Source organism: Palaemon carinicauda, chromosome 15, assembly GCF_036898095.1.
Source record: "Palaemon carinicauda isolate YSFRI2023 chromosome 15, ASM3689809v2, whole genome shotgun sequence".
Classification (NCBI taxonomy): Eukaryota; Metazoa; Arthropoda; class Malacostraca; order Decapoda; family Palaemonidae; genus Palaemon; species Palaemon carinicauda.
In genome coordinates, this window is record NC_090739.1 from 1095375 (window position 1) to 1108366 (window position 12992).

General features: G+C 36.7%; 1 protein-coding gene across 2 annotated transcripts in view; it reads left to right on the plus strand.

Moving 5' to 3' along the window:
- Positions 1-10751, plus strand: part of LOC137654428 (glycerophosphocholine cholinephosphodiesterase ENPP6-like) — a 50660-nt gene extending 39909 nt beyond the window's left edge. For both annotated transcript variants that reach the window (XM_068388032.1, XM_068388030.1), the window contains exons 6-10: positions 2697-2835; positions 4955-5115; positions 7833-7953; positions 8557-8685; positions 9708-10751. In XM_068388032.1, the coding sequence (XP_068244133.1) occupies positions 2697-2835; positions 4955-5115; positions 7833-7953; positions 8557-8685; positions 9708-9937 (780 nt within the window). In that variant the 3' untranslated portion in view covers positions 9938-10751. The remainder of the gene's footprint in view (positions 1-2696; positions 2836-4954; positions 5116-7832; positions 7954-8556; positions 8686-9707) is intronic.
- Positions 10752-12992: the final 2241 nt, after the last annotated feature.

Consider the following 12992-nt stretch of genomic DNA (forward strand, 5'->3'; position numbering starts at 1 on the left):
AAATCTGTGGAGGAACCTGGGGAAGGCCTACATCCAACAAAAGGACTTTTGAAGGCTGAAATGATGAATGATGATGATGATAGATCTATCTGCTAGGTCATCAGCAGCCATTGCCTGGCTCTCCTTGGTCCTTGCTTGGGTGGAGAGGGGCTTGGGCACTGATCTTACATATTTATGGTTGTGGTGGGCGATGCGATAACGTCCCTGACTGGTGATCGCCAGACTGGGGTTCGAGTCCGGCTCAAACTCGTTAGTTCCTTTGGTCGCTGCAACCTCATCATCCATGTAAGCCAGTGAAGGGGGTTTGGGGGACCCTATAGGTCTATCTGCTTATTCACCAGCAGCTATTGCCTGGCCCTCCATGGTCCTAGCTTGGGTGGAGAGGGTGTTGGGCGCTAATTATATGTACTGTATACAGTATACAGTCAGTCTCTTGGACATTGTCCTGCTCGATAGGGCAATGTCACTCTCCCTTGCCTCTGCCATTCATGAGTGACCTTTAAATCTTTAAACCTTTAAATCAGATAATCGACACCTGTAGTTTGTGGTGTTTCTATCTATCAGTCTATCTATCAATCTATCTATCCATCCATCTATCTATCATATACATCAGGCATTTTGTTACATTTCCTTTTGAAAAGGCTTACATTTCAGTTATCATTTAGGGAAGATGTTATTATCCCTACGTCCCTAGTCATCCTGGTTACGACCTAGTAAAAAGATCCACCGATTACCAGGTATCATGTTCATTGCCCATATGAGATGGACCATGTGAATTAACAGAGCAGACTTAAGTTCTTTTGTGAATGTTACTACATCTAAACCGTTTATTCATGCATACTAAAATTGAGATAGTTGTTTTTATTATTAAATGTGTTGAGGTTGTCATGTGTCAAACATCAGTAAACACTTTTTGTGTCAGATGTGTTCAAGTGGGTTTTCTTGTCAGACATTTGGAAATGGTTTATCTGTGTCAGATGTTTGTAAATAGATTATTTAGTGTCGGATCTATTGAAATGAGTTTCTTATACCAAACAATTCTTTTTCCCTCAAGGGGTTAACTACTACATTCCAATTGTTCATTGGCCACTTTCCTCTTGGTAAGGGTAGAAGAGACTCTTTAGATATGGTATGCAGCTCTTCTACAAGAAGGATATTCCAAAATCAAACCATTGTTCTCTAATCTTTGGTAGTGCCATAGCCTCTGTACCATGGTCGTCCACTGTCTTGGGTTAGAGATCTCTTGCTTGAGGGTACACTCGGGCACACTATTCTATCTTAATTCTCTTCCACTTGTTTTGTTAAAGCTTTTATAGTTTATATAGGTTATATTTATTTTAATGTTACTGTTCTTAAAATATTTTATTTTTTCCTTATTTCCTTTCCTCACTAGGCTATTTTCCCTGTTGGAGCCCCTGGGCTTATAGCATCCTGCTTTTCCAACTAGGGTTGTAGCTTAGTAAGTAATTATAATAATAATGATAATAATAATAATATATACACACTGTATATTAGTGTGTCTGTGTACAGAGAGAGAAAATGGCTCGGGATAATTTATACATACTGTGCGTGCTTCTAAATTGCATATATATATATAAATGCTTGTAGGTAAGTATATGGCTAACACACCCACCTTCTTATTATTATCAAATCAACACTAGATTGACATTCAAATTGAATAATTATTCTAACCTATTAGAGCATCATGCAAAGCAGTCAACACCTGTGATGAATATTAATTTAACTTCCGTTAAGTCAATTAGATCAGTCTTCACTAGGTAAAAAAAAAGTACAGTTCCTTCCACTGAGATTACCAAGCAATTCTTCTTTGCTCAAGTGGTTAACTACTGCACTGTAATTGTTCAGGGGCTACTTTCCTCTTGGTAATGGTAGAAGAGACTTTAACTATGGTAAGCAGCTTTTCTGGGAGAAGAACACCCCAAAATCAAACCATTGTTCTCTAGTCTTGGTAGTGCCATAGCCTCTGTACCAAAGTCTTCCACTTTCTTGGGGTAGAGTTCTCTTGCTTGAGGGTACACTTGGGTACACTATTCTGTCTTATTTCTTCTCTTCTTGTTATTTTGAAGTTTTTATCCTCTTGTTATTTTCAAGTTTTTATAGTTTATATATGAAAGTTTTATTTTAATGTTTTAATTGTTCATTAACTTCTCTTTTAGTTTTTCCTTATTTCCTTTCCTCACTGGGCTATTTTCCCTATTGGAGCTCTTGGGCTTATAGCAAAAGGTCGAGAAATAAGCTGCCGCAGTTGAGGTCTGTGCTCTACTGAGTGCCCCTCTAGTTTTTATATGTGTTTGTTATTATTATTATTATTATTATTATTATTATTATCATTATTATTATTATTATTATTATTATCATTTTTATTATTATTATTATTATTATTATTATTATTATTATTATTAGTAGTAGTAGTAGTAGTAGTAGTTAAGCTACAACCCTAGTTGGAAAAGCAAGATGCTATAAGCCCAAGGGCTCCAACATGGAAAAAATAGCCCAATGAGGAAAGGAAATAAGGAAATAAATAAATGATGAGAACAAATTAACAATAAATCATTCTAAAAACAGTAACAATGTCAAAACATAAATGCTATATATAAACTATAAAAAAAAGACTTACGTCAGCCTGAATATCAGCATTTTTTGTTTGTTTTCAATTGATTGTCTATTTCTTCCAGGTATTTACTTCTCGGATTGATGACGTGGGTCACACTCACGGCCCTGGGTCGAAGGAAGTTCAAGACGCCGTGAGATCCGTTGACAACGTGATTGACATTCTTTTGGATGAGCTCGAGGAAAGGGAACTTACGGACAAAGGTACTGGCAAGGTCAGAGTTGATGTGACAGTTCATATATTTTATCTATTCATGACCAGTATTAGAGTAGAGACTATTTAGCTATGGTAAGCATCTATTCTAGGAGAAGGACATACCAAAATCAAACCAAGGTAATCATCTATTCCCTAGTTTGCAATTTGGTTTTCGGAAAGGCCTTGGAGCATGTGATGCCCTTCTTACAATCTCCAATGCAGTACAGAAATCCCTTGATTGTGGTCGGGAAGTTCGTATGATTGGCCTTGATTTTAGTGCTGCCTTTGACCGTGTTAATCATGAGGCCCTTGTTTTCAAACTGAAACAATTGGGAGTGGGTGGGTCGTTTCTTAGCATTATTATTGATTTTTTAAGTAGTAGATCTCAAAGAGTTGTTGTTTATGGGCACCATAGTGAGTATAGGAATGTGATATCCGGTGTCCCACAGGGTAGTGTTCTTGGCCCATTACTTTTCATACTATATACACATGACATGTGGTTTGGCCTAGAAAATAAGCTTGTTGCATATGCAGATGATGCTACTCTCTTTGCATCAATTCCATCCCCTGAATGTAGATCTGGGGTTGGTGAATCCCTTAATAGAGATTTAGCTAAAATTAGTGCATGGTGCAAATTATGGGGTATGAAGTTGAATCCTAACAAAACTCAAAGTATGATTGTAAGTAGGTCAAGGACGGTGGCTCCTCAACATCCGGATCTCAGTATTGATAATGTTTCTTTAAATTTGTATGACTCTTTCAAAATTTTAGGCGTGATTCTTGACAGCAAATTTACTTTTGAGAAACATATAAGGTCTGTGTCTTCTTCAATTGCACAAAAAATTGGCTTATTGAGAAAGTCTTTTAAGATATTCGGTGATCAATCTATTCTTTTATTCTACCTTGTTTTGAGTATTGTTCTCCTGTCTGGTCTTCAGCTGCTGATTCTCATCTTAATTTGTTGGACAGAAACTTACGGTCTATTAAATTTCTTATTCCTGATCTAGATATTAATCTCTGGCACCGTCGATCAATTAGTTCATTATGCATGTTGCATAAGATTTTTCATAACTCTGACCATCCTTTACATTCAGATCTCCCTGGACAATTCTATCCTGTTCGTAATACTAGGCAGGCAGTTAATTCTAATAGCCAGGCCTTCTCCATCATAAGACTCAATACTACGCAGTACTCTAGAAGTTTTATTCCAGCTGTTACCAAGTTGTGGAATGATCTTCCTAATCGGGTTGTTGAATCAGTAGAACTTCAAAAGTTCAAAGTTGGAGCAAATGCTTTTTTGTTGACCAGGCGGACATGAGTCTTTTTATAGTTTATATATGACATATTTGTTGTTGACGTTGTTAATAGTTTATATATGATATATCTCTTTTGACATTACTTTTTTTAGAATGATTTATTGTTAATTTGTTCTCTTCAGTTATTTATTTCCTTATTTCCTTTCCTCACTGGGCTATTTTTCCCTGTTGGAGCCCCTGGGCTTATAGCATCTTGCTTTTCCAATTAGGGTTGTAGCTTGGATAGTAATAATAATAATAATAATAATAATCTTGTGTAGTGCCATAGTCTCTGTACCTTGGTCTTCTGTCTTGGGGTAGAGTTTCCTTGCTTGAGGGTACTCTCAGGCACGCTGTCCTATATGTTATTATTATTATTATTATTATTATTATTATTACTATTATTATTATTATTTGGATTAAAAATATTATTAATATTCAATTAATAAAATTATTGAAATAATTTTTTCTCTGTTGGAGCCCTAGGGCTTATAGCATCCTTCTTTTCCAACTAGGGTTGTAGCTTGGGTGGTAATAATGATTGAAAGTTTTTGGAATGATGAAGTAGCTTTGCAAGTATTTATCATTGTTAGAAAGTGGAAGACCATGGTACAGAGGCTGTGGCACCACCCAAGACTAGAGAACAATGGTTTGATCTTGGAGTACCCTTCTCTTAGAAGAGCTGCTTATCATAGCTAAAGAATATCTTATACCCATTTGGCTATTGCTATTGCTTGGTAACAATTCTTTTAGAAAGCTGCTATGGTAGAGTGATAGTCAAAACATGTTCTTGTCCCTCCCTTCTAAAACATAACCACGTTTTAACCATCAGTTAATATCATCGTCGTGAGCGACCACGGAATGGCCGACACTTCAGAAGAGGCTGTTAAGAGACACGAAATAGACACGTACCTGGATCCAGCCCACGTGGAAAACATTGCGGAGTACGGTGCCTTCATGAATATCAAGGCAACCGAAGGAAATGCCGAAAAGGTAAGAAGTGAATTGTATAAGAATGTCCTCGACTTCCGAACACTCGACTTACAAACATTCGGAGATACGAACACAAATCCATCTTAAATCATAAATCTTGGATATTGTATCAAAAGTTAGTATACTATAATAAGGTAAATAAAGGCTGTAATAAATCAATATAATTTAATTTAATAAAGTAAGCAAAGGAACATTTGCAATAACCTGATATTTATTTCATATGAAACCGATCTATTTGCTTACTTTAGAACTGGAAATCCAGGCATGGGAGTCAAGTTAGGCCTACCCTAGTCCAAAATTACCAAAAGTCTACTTGCAAAAAACTTCTTGAATCTATTAAGTTTGTAATTTGAATACCTTCTGTAATATGGAAGGAAAATGTGTTGAATGAAGGTAAATTGTAGCTTCTTCCATTTCAAACAACTCTTACAATATTACATCCAATTATATAATGGAGCCTTTGTAGGGTGACGGCCAGATCCCGTAGAAAACGGGAATATTCTGAACTGTGGCCGTCGTTCTAAAAACGATTTTGGCGGGAGAAGCTAACTTAAAAAACCCACCTAACCTATGCTAAAAGCCTTATCCTTACCCAGGGAGGCTTCGCCCCTTCCCCCCCCCCCCCCCCTTACACAACAGTTTCCTTACCTACGAGTACGACGGGAGAAGCTAACTTAAAAAAACCACCTAACCTATGCTAAAAGCCGTGTACTTACCCAGGGGGACCCCCCCCCTTACACAACATATTTAAGATCCGTAGACCATTTCCAAACGTTTTTATTCTATACAAGATAACAGTCGGAGCGATAATAAGCAAATTAGGACGCTTGGCCGTAGCGCTACAAACTACCCTATATAATTTATAAAATTTATTTTAGTAGACTGGTGTTAGGTAGATGTTGTCTTTAAAATTGCACTAAAGATGCTAAAAGGGTAAGTATAAATTCTTATTGGAATTCATGCAATGTATACTTCAATACATACAGTACATACATACATATACCAAAGCACTTCCCCCAATGTTGGGGGGTAGCCGACATCAACAAAGAAACAAAAACAAAAAGGGGACCTCTACTCTCTACGTTCCTCCCAGCCTAACAAGGGACTCAACCGAGTTCAGCTGGTACTGCTAGGGTGTCACAGCCCACCCTCCCACATTATCCACTTCAATATTTCATCCAATTATAAAATTTATTGAATTTATTTTATTAGGCTGGTGTTAAGTAAATGTTGTCTTTAAAATTGTACTAAAGATGCTGAAATAATTTATGTAAATTCTTACTGATATTCTTTTAATGTATACTTCATGAATAATTTGCACTTTCCATGCAACTGAGGATGCCTAAAAACTCAAATCAATCAATCAATCAATCCATGCAACTGTTGAAGTTGATGATACCTTATTTCAATTTAAGAAAACAAACCTTAGTTAGCTAGGGGAGTCAAATTGTATACCCATCAGCATTTGCATTGAATACTGAAGTAACATTAAGTCTCCAAATGTATTTTAAAATAATCTCTTAAAACAATGTATGATGACTATGAAAAATTCTTCTTAATAAATCCTTTGAATATATAAACTTTTACAAACAAAGCATGCAAGAATTAGAATTATACTAGAATTATGATCACAAGAGAGCGTGCTAGAAATAGGAATGAATGGCGAGCGATTGTGATGCAGTTCCGGTAGGGCCTGCTGCTGCCTCCGATGCCTTAGATGACCGCGGAGGTAGCAGCAGTATGGGATTCAGCATTATGAAGCTTCATCTGTGGTGGATAATGTGGGAGGTTGGGCTGTGGCACCCTAGCAGTACCAGCTGAACTCGGCTGAGTCCCTGGTCAGGCTGGAGGAACGTAGAGAGTAGAGGTCCCCTTTTTTTTTATTTTGTTTCATTTGTTGATGTCGGCTACCCCCCAAAATTGGGGGAAGTGCCTTTGGTATATGTATGTATGTATGTATGATCACATTAGAACTTTTTTTTTATGCTTTGATATAGAATGTTCTCAACTTACAAACTTAATTGATTCCAAGAAACGGAGTCGATTTTTTTTGTCCTTGGGCAGGCCCAACCTGAATCCCATACCTATGATTTCCAGCTACAAAACTCAACAAATAGTCAAGTTTCATATGCAATAAATATCAGGTTATTACAAATTTTTGTTGCTTATTGTGTTAAATGATATAATATTGTTTATTACAGTATTTCTTTATCTTATCCCTGTTATTTTCAGTTGGATTTGTGTTTGTGTGGGTGTGTAAATACACTAGCTACCAATTGTACCAACCGTGTGTCACACGATCGTACATAGTTCATTTTGTGTATATATTATGCTTGTATCTTTGCTCTTCCCTCCCACTAAAAAGAACCAGAATAAACATGTCTGCTTTTTTCATCTGTAACAGTGTCTGTTTTTCGAACATGAAATTTCTTGTCACTTTGAGCTTTTGTATATAAAGGAGAGTGTTCTATAATAAACTCCTACGGGCTGCAAGATTGCAAGAGCCCATGTCTGGCCAAAAGGGCCAGGCAATCTTCAACAACAACAAATAATAAACTCACCCAGTTGCTTTCATGCTGTCTTTTGAGTCACAACCTTCTCTCGGCCTGTCACACAATTCTCCCCATGGGTAGATTGCTATTAATTTTTGGATTTGTAAGTCAAGAGATAATACATTAATGCAGTTTTGATCTGACAATTTCTCTTCCTTGCCAAAGGTATTCGACGCCCTGAAGTCCATCCCAGGAATATCAGTGTACAAGAAAGAGGATATCCCCAAAACCTTACGTTACAAGAACGGAAAGTTTGTCAGTGATGTCATTTTGATTGCTGAAGCAGGTTAGTTGGACCCAAAGAATGGTATTGGTTTGGTTAAACCGTTGGCTGTGAATTTAGAATAAAAAAAAAAAAAAGATGGTGAACGAAACGCAACGCAAATTTGAAGCCATTTTTCTAAGTCACCTTTTTGCATCTCGTTGTCTTGATGACTAAAAGCTATGTGTTGCATATATATATATATATATATATATATATATATATATATATATATATATATATGTATATATATATATATATATATATTTTATATATATATATATATATATATATATATATATATATATATATATATATATATATATATATGTGTGTGTGTGTGTGTGTGTGTGTGTGTGTGTGTGTGTGTGTGTGTGTGTGTGTGTGTGTGTGCAAAAGAACCACAGGGAAAATGAAAATAGGAAATTAAAGATCAAGTCCTGACTAGTTTCGTGATACTTCTTAAGAGGATCGCCTGTGGTTCTTTTGCATCTAAGCATCACATTTACCTGTGATTTTTATGCATTTATAAATGTGTGCGTATTACGTGTGTTTTATGTATATTTATATACACAGTCTCCCTTTTTTTTTAGAAATTTATGTAACGTCAAATCATTCTTTCCCCAGGTAATTACATAATGCCTTCAACAACTGACCAGCAGATTCCAAAAGCCTCCAGGAAAATCATCATGGGGTCTCATGGCTATAATACTGACGTCCAGACTATGAGGGGTATATTCTTCGCAAGGGGACCAGGTTAGATCATTCAATTTGTTGATAAGCTGTCCGATATTTGAGCTGTAATAATGAATTCTTTTATTTATTGACTTCCATTTTCATATTCTTACATTTTTCTTAGCTGAGGTTGTCCCCTTTTTGTTATTTATAGACTTTTTAAAATTATGCAGATGCATTTTAAGTAATTTAGTACAATTTTGGGCTTGTTCTTGTAACTTATATTACTATTTTCATATTTAACTGGATATTAAAGTTATTTTATTGGCTAATTAGGTTGGTTTTAGTACATACATATACCAAGGCACTTCCCCCAATTTTGGGGGGTAGCCGACATCAACAAATGAAACAAACAAAAAAGGGGACCTCTACTCTCTACGTTCCTCCCAGCCTAACAAGGGACTCAACCGAGTTCAGCTGGTACTGCTAGGGATTTAGTAGTCTTAATAAAATACAAAACTGGATTTAAAAGCTTTAACACTTTTTGAAAATAGAATCATCTTAATGATACAGCTAATTAGGTTGATTTTAGAAGTCTTAATAAAATTCAAAACTGGATTTAAAAAGCTTTGCCACTTTCCAAATATAAAATTATCTTGATTGCCTCATTGAAGGTATTGGAGAATGACATTTTCAGGAAGTAAGGACAATGGAAAGTTGTATCTAATTCTTAACCTGAGCAATCTGTTAACCCTTTTACCCCAGGATCTTTGGAAATTTCCAACCCTCAACCCCCAAGGGGTTATTTTTTTCCCAGCACATTTTGCAGTATATTTTTTTTAAATTGCTCTAACAGCCTTAATTTTTGTCATAGAGAGGTCAGGTTGGTCTCATTCTATTGGAAAATGCCTGAATGTTTTTCAAAATATTATCAAAAATATGAAAAAAAAAAAATTATAGCATTTTTTTGCAAGGTACGTCCATGGGGGTAAAGGGATGGGTTTTGTGAAACGTGCCAGTACGTCCTTTGGGGGTAAAAGGGTTAAGTATTAGGATGTTATGTTATTACTGATCCCATTTCTCATTTATATTTTTAATTCCAGCTTTCGTGGAAGGAAGTGTCATTGAACGCATCCACATGGTTGACGTGTACCAAGTCCTGACAAACGTCCTCGAAATCGTCCCTAACCCAAATAATGGAACTTGGGATCGGGTCGAGTTCGCCTTTAAGTCATCTTATAGACACCCGAAGCAGTCGAATGGCGCCTCAACGTCAATACTAGCAACCTTATCCCTATCTCTTCTTACTTTGGCTCTTACGAGATTTATTTAGGATGGTTATGTAACTATATTTTTATTACGGCATTCCTTTTTAGTCCTTTGCGAGAAGAACGACTCTAGTGACCAGCTAGAGAATACTACTAGTTACAATTTAGGTATATACTGTATCTAGATTGTGCTATTAGTATGAAAATGATGATGAGACTCCCTTTTCACAGTCAGGAGTAAGGCTCGCTTCACATGAGCGGATTGATGTGGTTTTGTCTACGCTGACCCTAGCGAGTCATGTGAAGACATGTCTCCTAACGAGCAGATATATTTACATACAAAAGAAACCTCTCTTTTGAAGTGAGCCTTAAATGGAATGTTTTTACCCATGTCTATGAAAATCGATTATTTATGATTCAATTATTTATCTTATTAGTTAAGATAATATTGACAGCACTTCCTTTCACTCAACCAGAAGTAAAAAGATCTTAACTCTTTTTTTGTACTGTACAGAAAGAACGACTCTAGGTTCACACTAGAGAGAACTATTTAGATAACAGGACTTGTGTATAACAGTGATGAGTCTTCCATATACACAACCAAATATAAACAATGGACATGTTTATATTATACAGGGGGAAAGGATTCATGTTTTCCAATGGAAACTTTTACTGCATTTGTTATATTAATGATAATGATGCGTCTTCCCTCTCCACGACCAGATGTACAATACTGAACATGTCTTCTCTTTTAGCTTAAGTTATGAGGTAGATTTGTGTTTATGTTTATGTTGCTACTGTAGTACAAGTAGAGATAATAGTATAAGTATTTAAGGTAAAATTATGTACATCAGAAGAATGAAGATTATTTCGATTAAAGTATTTTAACTCCATCATTAATCCCTTGAAGTGAAGGCACTGCAATAGTTATGATATCAAAAGAGTTTGAAATAAATGCTGGAATCCGCCATGGTTCGGTGCTGAGTCCTTTATGGTAATGGAGAAAGCTGCAAAGGAGTGCAGAAAAAGTGCCACTGAAAGGTTATGTGTATACTGTAGGTGATCTATTATTAAAGGCAGAATAACAGGCAAAGGTGGTGGAAATGTTTCAAAATGCGGAGTTGGATGGAGAGGAAAGGAGTGAAAATCAACTGTAGTAAAACCAAAGATAATGATTTCTGGAAAGGAAGGAAATGAAACAGTAGCCTACAATCAGGAGAAAGGCCATGCAGTTATCATTACTAGCTAAGCTACAGCTGTAGTTGGAAAGGCAGGATGCTAAAAGCCCAAGCTAGACCTCCAACAGGGAAAATAGCTGTGAGGAAAGGAAGTAGATAGAATAGTGTGGCTGAGTGTACCCTCAAGCAAGAGAACTATAACCCAAGACAGCAGAAGACCATAGTACAGAAGCCATAACATTACCCGTGACAAGAGAACAATGGTTTGATATTGGAATCCTTCCAGAAGAGCTGCTTACCATAGTTGAAGAGTTTCTTTTACCTTTACCAAGTGGAAAGTAGCCACGGAACAATTACAGTGCAGTAATTAACCACTTGAGTGAAGAGGAATTTTTGGGTTATCTTTGTGTTGTCAGGTGTATGAAAAAATTGAAGGTGTAAGGAATAGGCCAGACTATTCGGTGTGTGTGTGTGTGTGTGTAAGCAAAGGATAAATAATCTATAACAAGAGAGGGATCTATTGAAGTACAGTACTATCTGGCCATTCAAATGACCCATTAATAACTCTAGTACAGTAGTTTGTTGATATGCATGGTAAAAATTGAAGAGTTCAGAACTGTTGTGACATTGGCAAGTCTGAGAAGAGCCCAAAATTTGCTGTTACTTTGGAGAAACGTTATACTTTGAAGAAGGACTTATGAGAGTGGTAAGTGAATAAATCTTTTATTGAAATGCTGATTTTAGAGGGATTTCCAGACTGCATGTAGAGAAGAATGTCCCTTTAATGGGTAGAGGAAAGTCTTATGGTGTTACACAAAGAGTAGGCTAATCATTTTGCTCGTCATTGTCAATATGTCTGTTCCATAGGAAACATGACATTTACGAGGAAAATTAAATATTTTGATAAGTTGTGTCTAAGAATGTTAAGATTTATGTCTAAGAATATGCTGGTAAGCTAATATTTTGCATAATATTGCTAGAGAAATGTATCATTCAGAAGCTGGAAAAATCTGTAACTAAAATTTAGATGGTTTGGCTACGTAATGAGAAGGAATGCAGAACAGTCTGTCAGAAAAGGTGTACATATGGATGTAGCAGGACAAAGATGCGGTAACGTCCCTGACTGGTGATCGCTAGACTGGGGTTCGAGTTCCGCTTAATTTTGTTAATCTTTTTGTTGCGGCAACCTTGCCATACTTGTGAGCTAAAGATGTCGGTGTTTGAGGGAGCCTAAGGCATACCTGCTGAGTCATCAGTAGCCATTCCCTGGCTCTCCTTGGTCCTAGCTTGGTTGGAGAGGGCCTTGGGTGCTGATCATACTGTATGTATTTTTGGGCTCAAGCCATGTCGTCCTGATGGAAGTTCCTTCATTAGTAGCTTCCTAGGTTATATGTGACTACAGTGATATATCCCAGAGAATTTACCGAAGGTACCCAGAATTCTAACTCCTGGAGCGAATATCCCTTAACATTCTAAGAAGGGATATCGCGTAAGGACGTAATGGCACACCTCATAGCAATCTGCACCTCAGATAGAGTTTACGTTCGAGGAGATGTGGCAAAAATAAAAAGGGGGGCCCTTCAAAGGCCATCCCCGTTCCCTACTACTATCGATAGTACAACAGCGCCATCCCCACAATAGTGGCCATTCCTTTTTTTGTAGTGATTTCGCTCGGTGGTATTTTCCGGTGATTGAATTTATTTTGATCGGTTTAAGGATTATTATTATGCTTTCTTCATCTTCTTCCGCCTTCGGAAAGTTGAGTATCGGGTCTTTACTTTGAATATGTTTTAGCTCTTGTTTCTCAATGATATTGAGTATTTATTGTTTTTCTAGAGCTAGGTCATTACTGGAGGCGCCATGGGCGCTGTCGTTCTTAGGCATGCGTTATTTAGTTAGCGGAACGACTTCCAGTTTTAAGTAGCCTTATTTAATTCTCGTA